The sequence below is a fragment of the Plasmodium vivax genome, chromosome 14 (genome assembly GCF_000002415.2).
Source record: "Plasmodium vivax chromosome 14, whole genome shotgun sequence".
Taxonomy (NCBI): domain Eukaryota; phylum Apicomplexa; class Aconoidasida; order Haemosporida; family Plasmodiidae; genus Plasmodium; species Plasmodium vivax.
The window spans coordinates 2029517-2050678 of NC_009919.1; the positions used below are offsets into that span (position 1 = coordinate 2029517).

The 21162-nt window shown below is 52.9% G+C and overlaps 3 protein-coding genes across 3 annotated transcripts, besides 4 other annotated features; 1 reads left to right on the forward strand and 2 right to left on the reverse strand.

The window, feature by feature from the left end:
- Positions 1–80: 80 nt before the first annotated feature.
- Positions 81–175: a microsatellite.
- Positions 176–695: 520 nt separating this feature from the next.
- Positions 696–6311, reverse strand: PVX_124075 (hypothetical protein, conserved; the record flags this gene model as incomplete). The annotated part of the gene is made up of 21 exons (XM_001617327.1): positions 696–771; positions 923–990; positions 1127–1276; positions 1384–1460; positions 1560–1631; positions 1821–1905; positions 2171–2359; positions 2506–2526; positions 2644–2712; positions 3019–3144; positions 3274–3378; positions 3533–3596; positions 3753–4008; positions 4178–4241; positions 4405–4602; positions 4798–4938; positions 5078–5137; positions 5308–5355; positions 5462–5549; positions 5646–5806; positions 6012–6311. The coding sequence occupies 21 exons, from the start codon at positions 6309–6311 to the stop codon at positions 696–698; spliced, it is 2418 nt and encodes an 805-aa protein (XP_001617377.1).
- Positions 2199–2230: a microsatellite.
- Positions 5073–5105: a microsatellite.
- Positions 6312–6659: 348 nt separating the features above from the next.
- Positions 6660–11859, forward strand: PVX_124080 (hypothetical protein, conserved; the record flags this gene model as incomplete). The annotated part of the gene is made up of 1 exon (XM_001617328.1): positions 6660–11859. The coding sequence occupies exon 1, from the start codon at positions 7237–7239 to the stop codon at positions 11857–11859; it is 4623 nt and encodes a 1540-aa protein (XP_001617378.1). The 5' UTR covers positions 6660–7236.
- Positions 11860–12525: 666 nt separating this feature from the next.
- On the reverse strand, positions 12526–20026 carry PVX_124085 (multidrug resistance associated protein, putative; the record flags this gene model as incomplete). Its single annotated transcript, XM_001617329.1, has 2 exons — positions 12526–18567; positions 19997–20026. The coding sequence occupies 2 exons, from the start codon at positions 20024–20026 to the stop codon at positions 12526–12528; spliced, it is 6072 nt and encodes a 2023-aa protein (XP_001617379.1).
- Positions 18803–18832: a microsatellite.
- Positions 20027–21162: the final 1136 nt, after the last annotated feature.

A 21162-nucleotide genomic window follows, 5' to 3' on the forward strand; every position in this document is an offset into this window, starting at 1 on the left:
TTGCCGCGATACCGCGCGCGCCGATCGGGGCTTCCCCCCCCTTTTTTTTTTTTGCACCTCCGCGGGCTGCACGCCCAACGGGCTCACAACACACCTTCGCATTGCCATCTTGGCGGCGAACGGCACATCGCCACATCGTCACATCGCCACACGCGCCCAAGGGGAAAAAGCCCCTTATCACCCGTATGCCACATGCATTTGCCAAACAGACGAAAGGAGAAAAAAAAAAATACCTTAAACAAATCGGCGAGCGGAGCAGCTGCAGGGCAAACTCTCTTGCGGGGTGCCTCGCGCAGGTGAAAAAATGCAAGTTCAAAAAAAAAGAAAAAAAAAGGGAAAAAAATGGGTTGGTTCGCTTCTCCCAAACGGGTGAATGGCTTACATTTTTTTTTCTTCTTCTCTGTGGAGTGGGCGACGCACTCGGGGAACCGCTTTGGTTTTCCCTCTTCTTCCGCTTGGCCACTTCGGGGTCCATCACTTGGCCCGCCCCAGTGGCACAAAGAAATTTCCAAATGAGCCGCTGGAGCAGCATGAACCGCATCTACAGCATGTGCGGCTCTCTGTCTGGCCACTCAACAGGATGAACAGACAAGTGAATCAACGTCGGGGGGAAGTCTCGGGTGACTTCGCGCCACCACGAAGGTGTTCAACCAACACTCACACGGAACGTAAAGACAAAAAAAAAAAAAATGCCCCTAATGTTCTTCTACGTTTGCGCCCCCTTTGAAATGCTTCCTTTTTTTCTTCAACATAATTTCCAAGCTTCGAGATCTGGCAGACGGGAAAAAAAAAAAAAAAAAAAATAAATAAATAAAAATAAAAAAAAAAACTGCTTAAGGCGCTGCGATGAGAGGGGGTGGTCCCAAGGTGGTTGTCACATCGGGCAGAACGGCGTTAAACGCCCGTTAGATGCGCGGCTTACCCCTTGGCGGAAGAACAGTGCGCCTCGATCGTTTCCTCGGTCAGCTCCGGCACCTTCGAGTTCCGTTTCTGCAAAAAGGGGGAAGGGAGAAAGAGAGGAGGGGAGCAAACGGATGTGCAGCCATCCGCCAGTCGCTCTTCGCAGTGGTCTCATCTATACGGTTCGTCTCTGCCCCACGTGGGGGCATCCAACGGGGGAACTCACCTCTGCCTGTGCACGGGGGCGGATGTACTTCTTAAGCTGATCATTTAGATTCTTCCTCCTTTTGTCTCCTCGGTTGGGGCCCTCCTCTGCGGATAACTCCGAGGGCAGCTCGGGGAACTTCACATTTTTGAAAAAGTAAAATGACTGCTCCTGGGGGGGTGCGGTAAATGGGGTAGAGCGGCGAATGGGGTGGTGCCGCAATAGGGGTGAGTAGGGCATCACCACCCAGGTGCGCTTCCCTCCCCCGCTCTCATTACCTTGTGCTCCTTCCGATCCGCCTGCACGAGACGCCTCCGTTCCTCTTGGATGTCCTCCGGCGTGACCCCTCTCGCGCCTTCCAAAAATGGGGAAAAAATTATTAAGTACAATACATGTTCACATTTGAATGCCCCCATGGGAGTGTCCCTCTTCGAGTGGTGTCACCTCTGCGTACCTTTCTCCTCGTCGGCCAGCCTCCTCCTTATGTGGTGCGTGTGGTGGTAGGCCTCGCGCGGTTCCCCCTCGGCTAAGGTGCGAGGGAAGAAAAGGAAAAAAAAGGGATATAAAAATGTGCGGTAAAAATGTGCGGTAAAAATGTGCGGTAAAAATGTGCGGTAAAAATGTGCGGTAAAAATGTGCGGTAAAAGTGGGCTATAAAAACTGCAACGCCGCTGCGCTGGCGTGACGCCGCTGTGAGCACATCGGGGAAGCGTACCGGCGTACGTCCGGTTGTACAAGTTGTCGAACTGCTCCTTCACCTCTTCGTGCGCGTCTCCGTTGAGTCGCTCCTTCCTCAGTTTCTGCGGGTGGGCAGGTAGGCGCGTAGGCAGGTAGGCGCGTAGGCAGGTAGGCGCGTAGGCAGGTAGGCGCGTAGGCAGGTAGGCGCGTAGGCAGGTAGGCGGGTAGGCAGGTAGGCGGGTAGGCGGGTAGGCAGATAGGTATACAGGTATACAGGTAGGTATACAGTTGGGGGGAGCCCATTCAGCCGGTTGGATGAGACTGTATCGATAGATCCTCAGTGGAATTCTCATGGGGGGAGACGTGTGAACTGCCTCGACGGGATACCTTAAAGTAGGCGAAGCGGGCATCCTCATCGTTGCCTTCTTCAAAGTGATCATTCTTTGGACCATCCCCAGGGGAAGAAGCGCCGTAGGATGGAGGGTCCTCCAAATTCATGCGCCTTCTCTCTCCCCTCCTCCTTTTCGCCTCTGCCCTTTTCCTGACGTTCAGGTACTCTTGGAAGCTCGATAGGTCCTGAGTGGGGGGAGACAAAATGGAGGTGCCGTAACGTAGGTAGGGAGGAGCTAAACAGATGACTACAGTTGGAGTGGTGGGTGGCGGATGGCACATGATGGGTGATGGGACGGGCCGCCCATATTGAGCATCTCCACGTGTTTAACATCTGATAGGTCCGTAACTTCCTGCGGGGTGGAGGGGGAAAGGAAAAGGGGAAAAATGTGCGCTCCATATTGATCAGTCGTTACGCAGGGTGGCGCTCCTTGGTGGCGTCCTATCATTCGATCCGCCTTTCTAATCACCTCGTCCTTTTCCTGCGCAGCCGCCCTGCGGGGGAGGGCCCCCTTCTTCTGCATCGCTATCTCCAAATTCTTGAGTAAAAAAAAAAAAAAAAAAAAAAAATGAACAACTCAGAATTTGGCACATGTATGTATGTAAGGGGGGGGGATAAGCTCGCTGTTAGGATAGACCGCTTCGTCGGATGGACCGCTTCTTCGGATGCACCGCTTCTTCGGATGCACCGCTTCTTCGGATGCACCACTTCGTCGGATGGACCACTTCGTCGGATGCACCACTTCGTCGGATGCACCACTTCGTCGGATGCACCACTTCGTCGGATGCACCACTTCGTCGGATGGACCACTTCGCCGGATGCACCGCTCCGTTGTTCGGCTCACCTGCTTTATGTTGAACGGGGTGTAGAAGCCAACTCTTTTGATTTTGAGCTGCTCATTTTCGACGTTCGCCCAGAAGTCGCCCAAATTGAGTTCCTCCCGTTTGTACACTTGGATGCCCTTGTACAGCTGTCGGTTGGAAGAAGGGGGTGGAGGTCTTGGTGTAGCGGAGAGGAGGAGGCACTGCAGCTTAGTGGTCTCAGGACGCTCCGCGGAGGACTTCACTCGAGGGAGGACCACCACCTCTCTACTGCCTACGTTTTCATTAATGGGGAAAAGGAAGTTGTTGGGCTGGCTCTCGACGTAGTTTATAAAGGTGTATCCCCCGACGGCCTCGGGGATTTTGAAGAGAAGGCTCTCGGCCTGCGGAGAAGCGGTGAAGCGGTGAAGCGGTAAAGCGGTAAAGCGGTGAAGCGGTGAAGCGGTGAAGCGGTGAAGCGGTGAAGCGGTAAAGCGGTGAAGCGGTAAAGCAGTATCGCGGCAATGCTCAAACGAGGGACGGCGTGGCGGTGGGCACCTTGATTATCTCCTCGTTCACGTCCAGGTCGTCCAAGTTGATGCGCTCCCTTTTTTGGAGTAGGCTAAGTGAGAAAAAAAAAAAAAAATAAATAAACACCACATTGCAGCGCAACTGTAACGAGGAAAAGGCTTATTCTCCTTGATCTCCTTGTTTTCCTTTTTTTTTTTTTTTTTTTTTTTCCCATTTGATGCTCCCCTTTCGCATCGCAACTCCTCACCTGGAGTACTCATTGTACATTTTGTTGCAATTGAGAGGCTCCTTGGATGTGCCAGCTGTCTCCTCCTTCATCATGTAGTGGAAACGGAAGGAAGGCAGGGGGTCGTTCTTGTCTTTTATTTCGACCAAGCTGTTTTCCTCCTCCGCGACGTCCTTCAGAGAGTCCTTCAAATCGTTCCTCAGCTCGTTCGTCCTCATCGATTCGCTGTGGAGTGGCTGGTCGTACGCCTCGGTTGGGGGGTCCTTTTCTTGCACGTCTATAAAGTGGGGGCATGCGGCACAAACGGATGCACACGGGTGGGTACTTCCACGTGAGAAATCCCAAGTGAACAGTTCTACACTCGCATTTAAACTCTCTCATTTAAACTCTCTCATTTAAACTCTCTCATTTAAACGCTCTCATTTCCACGCTCGCTAATGGGTTACCCTCCTCCTCCTGCTCCTCCACCCAAATGAACTTCTCTTCGTCCTCTGCCAGTTGGGACCGTCTCTGCGGAGGGAAGCGGCACAACCAGGGGGAGTTAACCAAACAGGCGAGCAGTGCATTCAAAGAACGGCCAGCGAACGGGCCAGCGAACGGGCCAACGAACGGGCCAACACAGCGCATTCGACAAACGAGTCAACGCTGCGCAAGTGCGCACTCCGGGGCGCACCCGAAACCGCTGGAGCCGCTCGAAGACGCTCCTCTGCCTCTTCTTCATCTTGGCCTTGTCCGTGGGGACGATCACGTCGGAGTACTCCCTGGGGATGTTCATGACCTTCTCCTGCTGCCTTTGACTTTTCAGGAGCAGCAAGTTTCGCCTCCTCTCCCTCAGGTAGGCCAGTATGGCGCTCCTGTTCCCTTCCTCCACCTGGGTGTAAGTGCATGTGTACGTGTATGTGCATGCGCATGTGCGTGGGGGAGTGAAGTAGGAGCACACGCTGGACAGAAGTGATGACGACAGGAGGGGTCACTACATCGGGGCGATCCAAAGCGTCGTTTTCTTTTTATTTTTCTTTTTTTTCTTTCTCCTTTTTATTTTTCTCTTCCTTTTCCCTCCGCCTACCGCGCTATAGTTAAAGTGCCTGTGCCTCAGGAGGTAGCTGTACACGTAGAAGAGCGCGCAGTGGAAGTAGTTCACTTTTTCCACAACGTGCCGGAGCTCCGACCTGCCCGCTTCGCTTCGCCTCGTGTAGGCCCTGCTTATCTGCACAGGTGGAAGTGAAGAAGAAGCAAAGTAGAAGCGAGTGTGTGTGGTGATAGCGAGTGGGAGTGCTCGGGGAGTGCCCCCCAAAGGGCTCCCTTTCGAGCCACTCAGTTGACTCTTTTAATCCCTTCAGCTTTACGTTGTAAAATCCGGTCATCAATCGGGTGAAATCGGAGAAGTCCGGTTCGCCTGCGTATTTCTGGGGTGATAGGGAAGTGTATGTAGAGGGGGGGGAGACAGGGAAGGGCATGTGGAGGGGGAGAGGAGTCCATGCGCGAGACAACTGCGGTGCGAACGAGTGGTGGGCTGTCTCTCCCGCTCATTCGGTCGAGCTGCGCTCTCTTGGACCTCCCCTTTGGCTCATTATACCTGCAGGAAGCGCTTGCACCTGTTCTTCTGGTAGCAGCCTCGGCACGTCTGGGGGGAAAAAAAATAAATAAGTAAGGCGGAGCGAAACGAATGGGGGCGAAGCGAAGCGCAGAACTGCCAAGCGCAGAATTGCCAAGCGCAGCATCAGCCCTACGTGAACTTCCGAGATGTTGAAGAAGTATCTCATCCTCTTGGCCGAGTTGACCACTTTTTTGGGGGCTACATCGGGCTCCACACGGACGCTGAGGTGGAGAAGAGGAAGGGAGGTACAATGAAGGGAAGAAAAAAAAAGCAGCAAAACGGTTCGCTTCTTCTTTTTCCCACTCGAGAGATTCCACCTGTTGCAATCTCTCAGCACTACGGGGCACTCCAGCTTGACAAGTTCTTCAAATATTCTTTTGGCTTCTCCTTTTTGGGCCCCTTCATCTCCTTCGTAGCAGTAGTGGGTGAAGTCGCGCATTTCGATGCCGATGCTGGAGAACCAGATGGCCTTCTTCAGCTGGGGGAAGATGTGTGGGGGGGTGCAGACGTGGGTTGGCAGGGGAGCGAAGCGAGTGTGGAGTAGCCAGCGCTGCACACACATGCGGAGCAGACTCGTTGATGTCCGTGTGCGGGCACCCCCTAGGGAAGGCGCACCGAAGAGGGACATTCCCCCCTCCTCCCACCACCGCGACCACTCCCATTATGGGTTACATCCAACCGACCTGCACCTTATTCTTGGGGTCGCTGCAAGCACAACAGATGGCGGCAAAGCTCTCGAAATTCCTCATGAAATTCAGGCACCCCTTAAGCAGCGCCGTTTCATCGCTCACTGGGATGGCATTGCTCAGGAGCAGCTGCTGATTGGCTTTCATGTCAAAGCTGTGGACAGCCACCGACGTGTAGAAGGGGGACTTCCTCACGTGGTGAATGAGTGGGTGGTTGTTCTTCCTTATGGGGATGCTTCTAAACAGGATGCTTTGGGGCGAGCAGCCCCTTGACGGGCATTTCCCCATTGCATTCATTTTCGCGAACGCATTTTTGGCCCCGTGTGCACCTCACATGTGTGCGCGCGGGTTCACTCCAGGTGGACTCCCAGCTGGGGAAAACCGCACAGCGATACGCTCGACAGATGTTGTAGAATGTGTGGCTGTTGGAGGTTCTGCTAATCTGTGATGTTGCTGCATGGTGATGGGCACCTCTTTAAAGTTTCCCCACTATTAACTAAGCGAGAAGGGAAAGGCCAAAGTGGGGGCTGCCACGGATGGGTTGTTTACTGTGGCGCTGCCTGGCCCATTTGGGAGTGCGTTCAGTTGAGTTTTTTTTTTTTTTTTTTTTTTTATCTATTTTGTTCATTTTTTTTTTTTTTTTTTGATGTTAGCGCAGAATGGCTAGTCGCCCTCAGAACATTCGCTTGCCACGTAATTTTAGTTTCCCCCACCGACGTGACCACGCGAGCAGGGCAAACCGAGTGCACAGATGGATCTCTCCTTTGGGGCTGACCTTGCGTATGCCTTTTGAACTTTACCCGCGTGACAACTCTGGCGAAGAGGCAATCATCGCGCGGGGGCTCCCTGAGGGAAGAGGTTTCCCCTTCCAGAAAGGGTAACCTATGGAGACACAGTCACCGCAAGTTGCCACAAAATAGAGCGCCCCAATGGCTGCGTGTATTATCGGCTAGGCTGCCACACCACACGTTTGCCGTTTTTTTCGCGTAGTAATTTTTTTCCTTTTTTTTTTTGTTGTTATTCTCCCCATTTGCTGTCCCTTTTTTGCCTGACCTGTTCAGGCGATTTTCTCCACTTTGCGGGAGGCGTAAATGCCCAACTGAGCAGTCGGAGGGAACGGCGGAAGGAGCAACATGCCAAAGGAAGCAACATGCTAAAGGAAGCAACTAACATACGGACGTGTACCCGCGGATGAACTGGCGACCTCCCCCCCGCTGCCAAAATGAACGTCGTGGAGCTGCTCGAGAAAAAACATTTTAAGGCCATAGAGAGGAGCATCAAAAGGAGGAAGCTGCAAAAGTATTTCTTCGCCCTTTACAGGTACAACACTTTGTATAAGGGGAAGAACAAAGCTGTGGGGAAGCTCTGGAGGGACATTTCATCCGAGGGGGGAGAGTACCTCGACACGGTTAACACTTTCTCATTTGTGAACTTTAAATATGTGTGCGACTTTGTGAAGCGGTTGGGGGGGGAGCGTCCGCCCGAATGGGTGGATGGGCAGGATGGGCAGCATTCATTGGAGTGGCCACACTTGCCGCGTACCACTCTGGGAGATCACATCGAGAGAGACCCCCAGAGAGTTGCGGATCTTTTCCTCGCGCAGTTGTTCCGTGTGGTGGGGCTGCACGCGAGGGCCAAGAGGGGGAGTGGCAGCACCAGGTGTGGACCGCCACACAACGGATCACCTGCAGATGGGGACCAACAAAGCATCACCGCGAACGCCCCCCTCCTAACTGACATTCCATTTACCAACCAAAAGAGGGAGTTCGAAATTTTGCTCAGCTTGGTGCACCCCCTTGTGCACAACATATACGTAGCGAACCTGGTGGCCGACGTGGTGGTGAAGTCCCCACGGATAGACATGGACCAGTGCTACATGCAGCTGCTCCTTTCCGTGTTGCTTCACCTGTATAAGAGAAACAAAGACGTCCTCTTTTTTTATTTTATTATATACAAAAAGTGGAAGGGCGTGAGGAAAAACATTTGCAACAGTGTGGGAATGATACTCGAATGGGAAGCAATCAAATTTATTAAAAAAAAAAATAAAAAGGACATCCACGATTTTAAGTGTTTGAGATACTTTCTCCTTAACTTGTGTGACCGTTCTGCCATTCATCGGCTGCTGAACTATGTTTTCTCCTTTTTGCGTAGCCTTTTTTTTTCCAATCGTCCGAACAATTGGGAGGTGGATTTTTGGACTTACAGGAGAGAAAGCAACTATTACGAGTTTGCCTTTTTTCTTTTCCTTTCCGTTGAAGATTTGTGTGATGAAGAATCGGTGTTTTTTGCTCCTCCCCTCGAAGGAATAAAGAAGTTACTCCTCTGTGAACAGGAAACCTTTGGGATGGACGTTTACTTGCTACTCCACTTCATCGAGAGATGTGCCTGCGAGCTTTCCGTCAAGCTGAGACTCACTTTGGTGTCCCTCATTCGGTGTGCCGGTTCGCCTGACTTGTTCAGGCAGCACGGGGAGAGCTTCTTCCGCGCGGTGCTGGAGCCCGCGGGGGAGCGGCTCCCCGATTGGCAGCCACTGAGTGGGGCGCAGCCAATGGGTGAACCACTACCTAATGGGAAACTACCCGATGGGTCACTACCTGGTGGAATCGCCCCCCCGGAGCAGCGCCGCATCGCCCAGTTCGTTTCCACCTACCTGACCGGCAAGGACGAGCTAATCGCGCGCACCACGAAGAAGGAGGCCTTCTTCAACGCCCCGAGCATCGTCAAGTACATCCACGTGAGTTGCTACAACGCCGTTAACAATAGGAGGGAGCACCTCGTGAAGTTTGACCCCCTGGAGAGTGAGAGAGAAACCAGCGAGGCACACCCCTATGAATACAACCTACACAGCGATGTGAGTAGTTACAAGGGATATCTATCGTCCAGCGTTAGTGGGCACACGAGCAGGAAATACGCAACCCTGGTGTCTATCCTCCTGCACATGAATCTACTTCGCTTGAGTGACTTGTGGAGCTTCACGCTTACCAAGTTGGTGGAGAATAATGTTACCTTCCAGTTGATGAACCTGCTGAGGCTGCGGGGGAAGGGCGCGCTCTTGTGCCTCACCGTTTCGAGCGTCCTCAAGGTGAGTTACGAGGCTGTGCAGGCCTACGCGCGGGGGGGCTGCGCAACTGGCGGTTTGGCTAGCGGTTTGGGGGGCGGCTTGGGTGGCGGCCTGACTAGCGGCTTGACTGCCGGCTTGACTGCGGATTTGGGCTGCCAGCCGGTCGCCCAACCACTCCCCCCGCGGCGCGCGCTGAGGAAGGCCGTGCTGGAGTACGCGACCAACGAGAGCAAGCTGATGGACATCCTGTGCTACCTCTCGATGAGCGTCAAGAAGGACCTCCTCAAGATGCCCCTAATCATTATAAAGGTCCTTTTTAAAAACATTCTTAAGTACCTCTCCAAGCCCATACATGACGTGAAGAAGAGCATTAGGCACTACTTCGATCGAATGGCCCTAAGGATAATTGCCTACCTCTTTGAGCTAATGCTCATAATGTCCAAATGGATTTACCATCAAGGGGAGGTGCAGTCCATGGGGCACTACCGAAAGAAGTTCCACCTCTTCCCCGTCTACTTCATTTTGATAGACGTATATGTTAAGTTCGCCGAGAGGTACAGCGAGAAGAACAACGCTGTTTTGCCATCCCTCCTAAGTTACAGTTTTGTGAAAGGCTTTCTTTTCCTATTTGACTACCCTGGTGGGACGTCCCTCATGGGGGGGAGGGGTCTCTCCAGGGGGAGCAAAGCTGAGGATACTGCTGATTCGTTCCTTGGTGGGGGTCATCGGGGTGGGAAGAAGAGCCGCCTGCTGAGGTGCGCAAGAAGCGGTTATCCCCTCACTTGGAGGGCTAGCGGCGGATGGAGCGGTGGCGGCAGCCAGAGGGGAAGCCCCCCCCCCAGTTGCAGATTAACCCAGATGGATGACATGAACATGGCGAAGCAGAGCCACCACAGCTACGCGGACCTGCCGCAGACAGAGGGGAAAGCAAAGAGAAGAGGCGTCGACTTGGTGCAGAAGGAGAGTACATTTGATGAAGACCATTCGCAACACATCATCTCCATCACGAACAGATTTATTGAGGCAAATGGGAACGAAGTGTGCTGCTACTTTTACACTCTCCTGCTGTTTGCCATTGCTCGAATCCACACGTCCGTCTGCTACAGATACCGGGAGATAAACTACCTGCTCATTCTGCACGTCCTTCCGTGGAAGAGCTGTTTACATTTTTGCAGAAGGGACTCTCAACTGAGTTGTTTCTTCTTGCAAAAGTGGTATGAATGTGTGCATGCGTTGTTGCCAGAAATTGCCATCACGCAGTTTTCCCCCAAGGTGGGCCAAGAAGAAGGAGAAGAGGAGGAGGAAGATGAAGAAGAGGAGGAGGGGGAGAGTGGAGACGACCGCTTCCCTTTTAACTTTGAAGACACACGCGCAGATGACTCCTCGGGGGGGTACCCCCATGTGGAGGCTTCAAACGGGTTGTACGCCCAAATTGTGAGGGCCAGAGCAGCTATGAAGAGACTTTTCCTTGGCGATGCGGATGAGAACACAACGATTAGCCCCCCGGATGGGGCATTCATCATGGGGATGGAGAGCTCTCTGCTGAGGAACTGCCTACTCGTGAGTACCCTCATCGAGGCGATCTTCATGAATGGGGGGGGCATGCCTGGATGCGGTGCGGCGGGGAATGGTCCAACTGGGAATGGTCCAACGGGGAATGGTCCAACGGGGAATGGTCCAACTGGGAATGGTCCAACGGGGAATGGCCCCACTCCCGGCGCGGACCCCGCTGCGCGCCCGAGCAACTTCGCCCAAGTGGTGAGGGCCCTGCTGAACGAGCAGCTGTGCGCGCACTACATCTCCGTTTTCCAGAACCCCTTGAATTTCTTCCTGAGGATTTCGCCCAAGTGTGTGGAGTTGCTGGTGAGGCACAACTGCCTGGGTAGCCTGGTGGGGTTTGTCTTTGCCAAGCTGCAGAGCTACTTGTCGCTGATGCCGCCGCGGCTGTGCGCGGAGGACTTCCTGCCGCTGAACGTGGAGGACATCACGGCCCTGCAGGAGACGGCCGTGGCGCAGCTGCTGCTGGGTCAGCGCGGGGGGGTAGAAGTAGATGGGGGCGAGGCAGTCACGCTGCACGAAGCGGGAAGGAGAGCCACGCCTCTCTTCGACGACCTCAGCTTCTTCCTCAAGAAAATGGACGCGCTGGTGAAGACGCTGAGCGCGGGCAGCCTGCAGAGCCTTTGCGAATCCGGGTTCGACGCGCAGAGCGCCTTCTACCTCTCCTTCTACATCCGCCCCCCCACCTTCCACACCGTGTTTCACTACCTGGCAAACAACATGATGGCCATCACGAGCGACACCTTCAACCTGGGGGACAATGCCAATTACTATAAGCAAATACACATAAGGGAGGAGGAGCCCGTTCTGAAGCCTTTTAATATTTTAAATAAGACGGCCTTCTACACACAACTGGTTGTATTTTACTTAATTATAAATGCTAATAACGAAAGAATGGAGGTGGAAAGCTATAAGAAGAACTTGAGCTCCTTCTTTAGGGGCTGCCTGCAGGGATGCTTCAGACCCTACGTGGATGAATTCGTCGCGTCCATTATGCCTGCCATGCTGCAGTTTTACTACTTCTTCCCGTCTCTTATCCCCGAGGTGTTGGGAGCCCTGGGCGAGGTTGAGATGAGGAGGGAGAAGGAGCTGCTGTGCAGGCAGCTGGCGCGGTTCGAGAAGCGCATGCGCCGGGTGCTCGAGGTGTCCTACGTGCACAGTGCGCAGGGGGGGCAGCGGGAGCAGCACCCGCAGCGGATTGGCGCTGTGCACTCTGCTGGCGTGTGATGGCACCGCGTGGAGGTGGCCTCGTCAAGCCAACCGCTTGGAGACGGCAGAACAACTTCCTAACCTTAACGCGTCTTCGTGAGATTTAAAAAACGTTGAAGTGCAAGTCGACTCAAAAGGGGCCGCACAACGGTGCGAGGCACCGCGGAGCGGCGAGCCAGGCATCAACTCGGGGCCGAAGTCAAAATTGGGCGCGCGCGGTGGAAAAAAAGGGTGCATAAAAAAGGGCCGTAAAAGGGTGCATAAAATGGATTCATAAAATAGGCGCGTAAAAAGGTGCATAAAATGGGTGCATGCAAAATGGGCGTGTTCGACGGATGAGTTCTACGTGGACGTGCGCGCTGCAACCCACATGTGTGTAACAATTCAAAAAAAAAAACTCGAAAGGGGCTCAAAAAAAGGGGCAAAAGGGGCAAAAGAAGCTCCAAGGGGCTCCGAACGGGCCTCTCGCCGGATTCGGGCGGACTCTAAAACAACTCGACGTCGCGCTGGCACGGCACTGGCACAGGCACTGCCACAGGCACAGGAACAGGCACAGGAACAGGCACAGGCGCGTTTGAAAGGGGAAAAAAGGGGCGCTACACTTGTTCGTTTCAGCAGCTACGGGTGGAGGTACACCGAATGGGTGGCCGCCCAACGCTCCGCTTCACAGCGCTGCGCTTCGCTTCACTCCGTCTGCTGCTGGATGAGCGCGGCGAGCGCCGCCTGCGTCTGGATGTCGGCGTAGCTGCACTTGTAGGAGACCTCGCCCTTGGCCACGACGTAAATGAAGTCGCAGCAGGAGAGCGTGCTGGCGTCGTGCGCGATGATCAGCACCGTGATGTGCGCGAAGTAGTTCCGTATGATATACTCAAAGGATTTCACGTCACTAGAAAAGAAATTATTAGCATTGCTGTTGCTCAAATTTAAGTTGAGCACTGGGATCTCGTCGATTAGCACCAGCTTGTATGTGTGTCTGTTTAGGAAGATCCTCACCAAGGCTAGGTACCGAATGCAGTCGTCCGAGACGGCCAGGAAGTTCGCCGCTGAGGAGGAGCTGTTGCCCTTCTGGCCCTTGTCCGCACCGTTAGGCAGTCCACCTCCCGCGCGATCATCCCTAGATGCACTCTTCTTCTTCTGTTTATAAATGTATTTATACAAATCCTCCTTACGGAGGTTGATGCCGATCAGTTTAAAGGCCTCCATAATGTCGTCGTCCGAGAAGCTACCATATGGGTCTATGTACGTGCGTATGTTCCAGTGGAAGAAGACGAAAGAGGACTGTGGGAGGAGCCCAATGATTCTTTTTTTTTCCTGCAAACTCATGGTCTTGATATCTCTCCCCTCGATGGATATGGTTCCCCTGGTGGTGGGGATCAGGCCCAGCACGGAGAGGATGGTGGTGCTCTTCCCGGCCCCCGACTTCCCCACGATTCCGATTTTCTGCCCCTTCAGCGCGTAGATGTTCATATTGCGCAGGCACGACTTCTCGTTCGCGTAGTAATAAAGGTTGCGCGACTTGTCTATGAAGATCTTCTTCTTGTAGCTCACGAACACGTTTTCGAAGTGCAGCCCGTACTTGGCCTTGCCGCACGGGACGTCCTTCGACGGGGAGGTAAGCGGTACTTCCTTTGGCACTTCCTTCAACACTTCCTTCGACACTTCCGTCGACACTTCCGTCGACACCTCCTTTGATACTTCCTTTGGCACCTCCCTTGATACTTCCTCCCATGGGGGGGGACCCCCCTTGCCGCACTTGGCCGCCTCCCCCCCCTCGTCGGCGTAGCCCACCTGCTCGTTGATCATCTGCGAGCACTCCTCCAGGCGCTGCGTGCTGCACATCTCCTTCTCCACGTGCGTGTAGTCATAGAGCAGCGCTTTTATGATGAACCCGAGGCTGCAGGAGAAGGTAATGCAGTACCCAATGGTGCTGGCGTTCTTTTCCTTATTCATAAAATTGGGGTCCTGCTTGTTCCCCAGATACGGGTGCAGCACATAAGGGTAAATGATGTAGAAGCCAGTCAAGCAAAGCACAATCAGCTGTACGTAGAGGGAAGCCCAGATGGTTAGGCACCACTTAAAAATGGTGTAGTTCTTAAAATCGAAGACCCTCTTGGCATACAAATCTAGGAAGTGCTGGTTCTTCTTATACAGGTTAATGATGTCCTTTCCCATGATGGTGTTACTGTAGATGGTACAGAGGGGAGCGTGGCTGCTCAGGTACCCCCTCTGGGCTTCTTTACATCCCCTGGAGTACTTCTGAAACACGCAAACGTAAATTAAAAAAATGATCATCGGGAATACGTAGACCGTTTGATATACCATATAGTTCAGAAGAAAAATGGTGAAAAGGAAACGAAAGAAAGTGTAAAACGTTTTATAAATCCTTTTTATAATCCCATTGTCCAGGACGTTTATATCTGTGATGAAGCGGTTGATTATGTTTCCTAAATTGTTGCTGTAAAAGGCGTGGATGGGGGCGTGCAGAATGCTCTGCAACACTTGTGTGTGGACTTTCACCGCGGAAATGGCTATCCCGTGAGCGATCAGCATGAAGGCAATGAGCGAGGTAACCAGGGACACACATGGTAGAAGGACAAAGTACTTCAAATAGACCAATTGCTTCTTCAATATTTCAGAATCGTTCTGTTCTTCTTCACTTTTAATTAACGTGCTTGCCATGAAGAGCAACATGTTTTTTATTTCGTCTGTGAAAATGGAGACGATCATGAAGAGCAGGATGACTGCTATGAGGGAGTTGCCTATCATACGAAGGTACCAAACGAACGTCTCCCATTTGATGTTCCCCTTAAACCTCAATTCTTCTTCCTCTCCCTCATCCCCATTTTCTTGATTCCCCAGATACTCATACATATAGTTATCCTTCAGCTGGGCTTGCAGCACTTTGCTCACCTTTTCAAACTCGTGAAGAGTTATTTTGTCATCCTGTTCGAAGGAGAGACTGCAGCTGTTGCCACGTGTGCGACTCTTCTTCTCCTTTACCAGCACCTCGGCGTAGTTGCTGATGGTCGTTTTGCGCGTGCTCCCCAGGCTACTAATGCTGACGCTACCGATGGTGTTATTCATCACGTGCTCGTCGCGCTTTTCCACGTAGTTCTGCGTCACCGTGGTGTACTTGCGCCCGAAGCCCTGGGCGGACGCGCTGTCCAGCGGCTCCAGCCGGCACGAGTAGGTGCTCTTCAGCTCCTTCAGCATCACGAACTTCTGGTACTTGAGGTCGTTCTTGAGGGCGTTCTTGCCCCCGCCCTGCTGCTCCGAGAAGAACTCCAGCATCTGGCTCGTGCTGTGCGGGGCGGGGGTAGCGGTGGCAGCGGCAGGGGTAGCGGCAGCCGTGTTGGCCGCGTTCGCCGTGTTGGCTGCGTTGGCGGCTTCCACCGCTCCGCTCGCCGCTCCCGGCGCGATCCCCTGCTTCCTCATGTACGCGCGGACGTCCCCCTCGTACACGAGCGAGCGGTTCTGCAGGCGGTAGATCTGCACGTCGTACTGCAGGTCGCGCACGATGTCCTCCTCCAGAAAGCTGTGCCAGATGTTCTGGTTGGCCGTCAGCACGAACCCGCAGTTCCCCTTGAACCCCTCCACGTTCTCTCGGCTACAAAACAGGTTATAAAAAATGTTCTTCGAAATGCAGGGGTCCAAAGCGCAGAAGAGGTCATCCAGGAGGTACAAATAAGACACGCGCCCCTGCTCTAGGCACTCCTTCAGAAGAGAATTATTTTTAAAAAGGTCGCAATTTTGTGTGTACATCTCTCCTGACGGTCCAATAATCACATCGTTGTTGCTTCCACCACGGCGTTGCTGCTGTGTGGGGTGCAGCTCCTCATCGTCTTCCTCCTCCTCCCCCCTTGCGTTCTTCACCCGACTGACGTGCGAACATGTGTTTGTCATATTGGCCGTATTGAATGTGTAGTTGGTCGAATTATCTACGTCGTGCAGCTCGTATTTCTCCTCTTGGGAGGAGGGCTCATCATCGGTTCCTTTCTTTCCCCCTTGATCGGCATCTCCTCCTTTTACGAAGAGCTTCTTCCTTTTCTCCTCCTTTGGGTGGGACCTGCTACCGTTGCTGCCACCACTTCTCCCTCTGGATAGGGAGCTAGCCGTTTTGAACAACCCCTCCGAAGGGCCTCTTTCACGCCATTTTTTATTAACCCGCACATCTCTCTCGTAATCGACGAGCAAATCGCTCATATGGATGTAGTGATGGTAGAGCGCCCTGGCGAGACAGATTCTGGCCTTCTGCCCTTTACTAAGACTGTGCTCGTCGTTCACGTACCTTAGGTCCTTCCTCTTAAAGGTATTCATATCATTTACAAGCTCGCTCTGCACAATGGCTCGGTAGTAGAGAAAGGGGTCGAATCTGTTTCCAAAGAGTATCATCGAGCGGATGGTGCCGATGGTCACCCAGTAGAACTGCGGCACGTACATGACGGGCGTGTCGTTGGCGAAGCTTTTCACGTAGCAGCTGCCCCGCGAGAGCCTCAGCTGCCCCAGCAGGGAGTTGAAGAACAGCGTCTTCCCGGAGCCCACGTTCCCCAGAATCACCACCAGCGTGTTGTTCCGCAGCGTCAGGTTGACGTTCTTCAGCAGCGCGGCGGGGACAAGCGGTTGGCCGTTCGGTTGGCCGTTCGGTTGGTGGGTTGCATCTCCGGTTGCGTCGTGGCCGCCCGAGGGGGGCTTCTCCGCCGAGAAGTAACACCCGCTCAGCTTCAAAATTACCTCCCCGGGGGGGGGGGCGGCTTCTTTCCCGGCCGCCACTTCCACCGCCGTTCCCGCCGCTAATCCCCCCCGAGCAGCGCCGTAGTGGGTCCTGTTACTGCCCCCACTCTTGGCCGCCTTTCCCGCTTTTCGCGCTTTTCCCGCCTTGCCGTATCCCTTGCCGAAAAAAATCGACTTGATGAGGGCCCCCCAGTGGGGGTCTTCACCGTGCTGGTTGTTCCTCTTCCCACCGCGGTCGCCGCTGCCCGCCGCTGGGGCAGCGCCGGGGTGCAGGCCAATCCGGTGGTCATACCCCCCAGCTTCGCTTCCCTCCGACCGAAACATGTAGTGGCGAATGTACTTGTTAATCCTCCCAATGTTGATGGTCCCCTCGAGTAGGTTATTAATAATATTTGGAAAATTGGACATCCCAGCAATGAGTGACTTGTAAACGAATAGAGGAGTGATGATTGAGCTCACGTTGATGGGCTTATTACTATTTAACTCTCCTTTAATGAAAAAGAAGAAGATGGCCACTTCTACGACATTCATTGAGATGTTATTAATGTAATTGCTTAGAGAGCCTAGGTAAATCCTAACGGTGCAGAATTTCATTTCTTTTTTCCTATGCCGATTGACATAATCAAAAGCGATGGCTTCCCAGTTGAACATCTTCATAAGCTTATATTCCTTAAGGATGTGATGCATGTTACTTATCCGGGCGTCCCTACACTTGAGGTGCTTTATCTTAAAGAGACTGGAGGCCAACTCAAACGCGAACATGAGACTGTAAAGGAAAATGATCAGCAGAATTCCATTCACCACTGCCTCTCTCCCCATTTTAAAATAAAACATGTAAAACGAAATGGTGAATTTGATTAGCATGTTGCAGAGGTCGATCATTGAGCTGATGAAGTGAATGAGGAAGGGCGTGTCCACGAACATGATGTTATAGATGTTGATGTCGCACGAGTCGCTCTCTTCCTTGTCTCCTTCCGCCCACTCGCCGGGTGGGTCGTCAGGCAGGGCGGTCGACGATTCTTCCCTCTGGACAATTTCCCCCTTGGGCTTCGCTTCCTCGGCTGGCGCAGCACCACCTCTCACTGCCGCCACGCTGGACGCCGCTTCGCCTGAAGGCACATCCTGCTTCTCCCCCACACACCCCCTCGGGTCGCACGCAGCCGGCTGGCATGCAAAGGGCGGGCAGGAGAGGGCCCCCCCAGCGCTAGCGGCCCCCTCCACCTGCACATCGTGGTGATCTCCTCCTTCCCGGGCCCCCCCCCCTGTCAGCATGGGAACCGCGTCCTGTGCACCTGCTCCACCCTCAGGATAAGGGAAGCTGCATAGCTTCCCCCGAAAGTCTTCCAAATTTATTTTATATAAAAAATACATCAAGGTAATCTCCATGTTTAGCCTCAACCGGTAATCAAAGAAGGTTAACACTGCGTCGAAGAACACATCCACACATATGACCCCCACTAGGATGAAGCCGAATGCCAATTCTTTGTATTTGTGAGCGAATGGGAGCCAGACCTTCCCCTGTCCCTTAAGCAGGAGTATATAATTCTCAATGCATAGTGCCACAAATATGAGGAAGAGGGTATGAATCACATAGAAGAAGGTAATACAGCTCAGTTGCTTTCTAAAGGTTCTGAGCAGCGCCAGGGTGATTCCTCTCTTCTGGTAGGGGCAGTAGTAGTGGCTCTCTTCGTTTGACGTTCCTTGCACGGTGCTCCCATGGGGTCGTTCACTTGGGTTATTCTGTGTGCCGCTCCCATTCGGTCTCTTCCTCTTCTTAAATCCTTTCAAATGCCTGCCCAATTTGCACGTGTAATACTCTATCGCGGCATCTTCCTCTATTTTGGGCAAACTGAAATTGTCCTCCCTTCTGAGCTTATTTAATATGATGGTGATCCACTCGAAGGTTATAAAGCCGAACCACGAGATGTTTGCAATCACGCTCCCTCGTTGTCTCGCGGCGCCCTTCCCCTTCGCCGTCCGCCCACTCATCGTGCCCTCGGGGGGGGAGGTGCGGAAGCGGCTATGGAGGAGCGCAAGCGGTGGGGCGATGAAGCGGTGTATCGCTGTAGCGATGAAGCGCTGTAACGCCGCAACGCCGCAACGCTGCAACGGCGTAGCCTGTGCAGGGGCTGCTCGCTGGCGGGTAGTGGGCCGGTCCGCTGCGCGATCACTCGGCTGCGAAACCAACGGGCAAGTTGCTAGTCAGCACCTGCGCGGGGCATTACTGCGGAGGGCGCTTCGCAATTCAATTTGCAATGCAGTTTGGCTGCCGTTCGGCGGGCGATCCCTCAAGCGGTGCCGCTAATTAGGGGAAGCACCTGCCGCCGGCCAGCTGCTTGTCTGCGCTCTCGTCCGCACGCTCCTCCCAAGCGCAATCCCCAGTGAGTGGGCGCACGGGTGGGCGCGAAACGGAGAACCGACTGGACCGCGAAAACGTTGGGACTTCTTGCACGGGTCTTAAAGAATGGCGCGCCAGTCAAGCGAGGTGCAGCTCGTTTTGGGGGAAAACGCGCGCACCTATGGTGGGCAAAAAAATAAAAAAATAAAATAAAAAAAAAAAAAAAAGAAACGATGCGAAGGAGCAACGAAGCGAAGGAGCAACGAAGCGAAGGGGCAACGAAGCGAAGGAGCAACGAAGCGAAGGAGCAACGAAGCGAAGGAACGACGAAGCAACGAAGCAACGAAGCAACGAAACAATAAACTTTACATGTGCTGCACAAGACATGCATCTGGTCACTGGGATGGCAACTCCTCGCCCGGTGGACGCTCCGCTCCGCGTTGTCCCGTTCCAACGACTGGCCCCTCACGCAGGTGGGTGCCAAATGCAACGAAACGGAACGGAGCGAAGCGAAACGGAACGAAACGATGCGACTGGCGAAACGGGGACGCCGCGGTCCAGGTCGCTCTCGCAGGGGAGTGTACACACGGAGCAAATAAAACGGATTGCTTCGATAGGTGGGTCTGCTCCTCCCCGTAGGTGGGAACACACAGCGGGGACACTCCTGCAGATGTGTCGCACCGGCACAGGTTAAGAGCCTCCCACACCCTCTCTCGACGTAATCCAAAAGACTGCTCAGTGGCCAACGCAAATATACATAAGGTAAAAAAAAAAAAAAAAAAAAAAAAAAAAAATTCTCTCTAGCTTTGATGGTACAACATGGTTTGATTCACTCTCTCAGGTCTTTCATTCTCTCTCTCTATTTCGCTCTTTTTTTCTTTCTTTTTTTCTCTCTTTCTTTCTCTTTTTTTTTTTTTTTTTTACTACATCGCTATATTAATTAACGCTTTTCCTTTTCCCTTTCCTCTTCCCTTTCCTCCTTTGTCCCTTCTCCGCTTATCGCTCTGTAGACGACTAACCGATCAGGGGAGGGGGGAGTAGGGGCTACGGCATGAACAGGGGCGATGTCATCAGGTTAGTAAACACGGGCGGGGGGGCGACGACATTGCATGCCATTTTTTAAGAGGAGATTCTACTGGAGGGGTAGAGAGGGACAGGAGGGGGAGGGGAGGGTTCCCTTCTGGCGCTTCGGATGTGAGTAAATCCGACTGTTGAGAGGTAGCCACTTCTACAGCGACGGAAGGGGCAGTCGTTTCCTGGCCCGTCCTCCCCAACCTAGTGTTGGAGGGAACTACCCGGAAAGTGCCTCACCAAGGAACTTGTCGGCGCCAAGTGAAGAAGGCAGTCGCCAGGGGGAAGTTAAGCGCTAGGAGCTTCCGGCGAGAAATGAAAGGATACATGATCAAAGGGTGGGTTCTCCGCAGTTCACTCGCATCTGCGGCGGCCGCAACGCTAAGCGCGAGGGGAACCGCGGCAGGGATGCAGGGAGAGTTGCCAGGAGAGTTGCAAACAGCGTTGCAAATAGCGTTGCAAACAGCGTTGCAATGAGCGTTGCAATGAGCGTTTCAAGCAACGTTGCAGAGATAGTTTTGCAAGCAAAGTTGCAAACAGAGCTGCCAGCAGAAATGCAAAAAACGTTGCAAAGGTCAACGGAAGCACTAGTAGAAAACTAAGCACTCACGCATAGGTAGAGGGAGGGGGTACACGTAGAGAGATATATATATATATACATTACGCTGCCTCTCTACTCAGGCGTATCTTGAGCAACTGCACGGCGCGCCGCTTCGCGCTTTTCGCTCTTTGTTCATTTTTTTTTTTTTCTCTCTTTCTTTGCGTATGTCATTGACGGGTGGATGTTGCCCTTTTTATCTACGGTGTGGCAAAAAAAAAAAAAAAAAAAAAAAAAAAAATATTCCTCCTTTTTTGTGCATTTTTACGCATTTCTACGCGTTTTTACTATTTTTTATGTTTTATTTTATTTTATTTTATTTTATTTTATTTTATTTTTTTTCTTCCCACTTCATTGTTCCAAATAACACCGCTTCTTCTTCCCCACGTGAGAACTGCTCAGTGGCACCTGAATGTACGTTTGCGCCTGGGGGGAACCCTTTCCTTTCCCGAGGACTCGCCCCCCGCCTCGTGTTTAGCCGACGTTACATTGTTTGTCCTTGTGGGGAGGATGAGCGCAGGTGAATGTTCCCATTTGCCGCCGCGCATATGGTATGTATATATATACATATATATGTACTTTC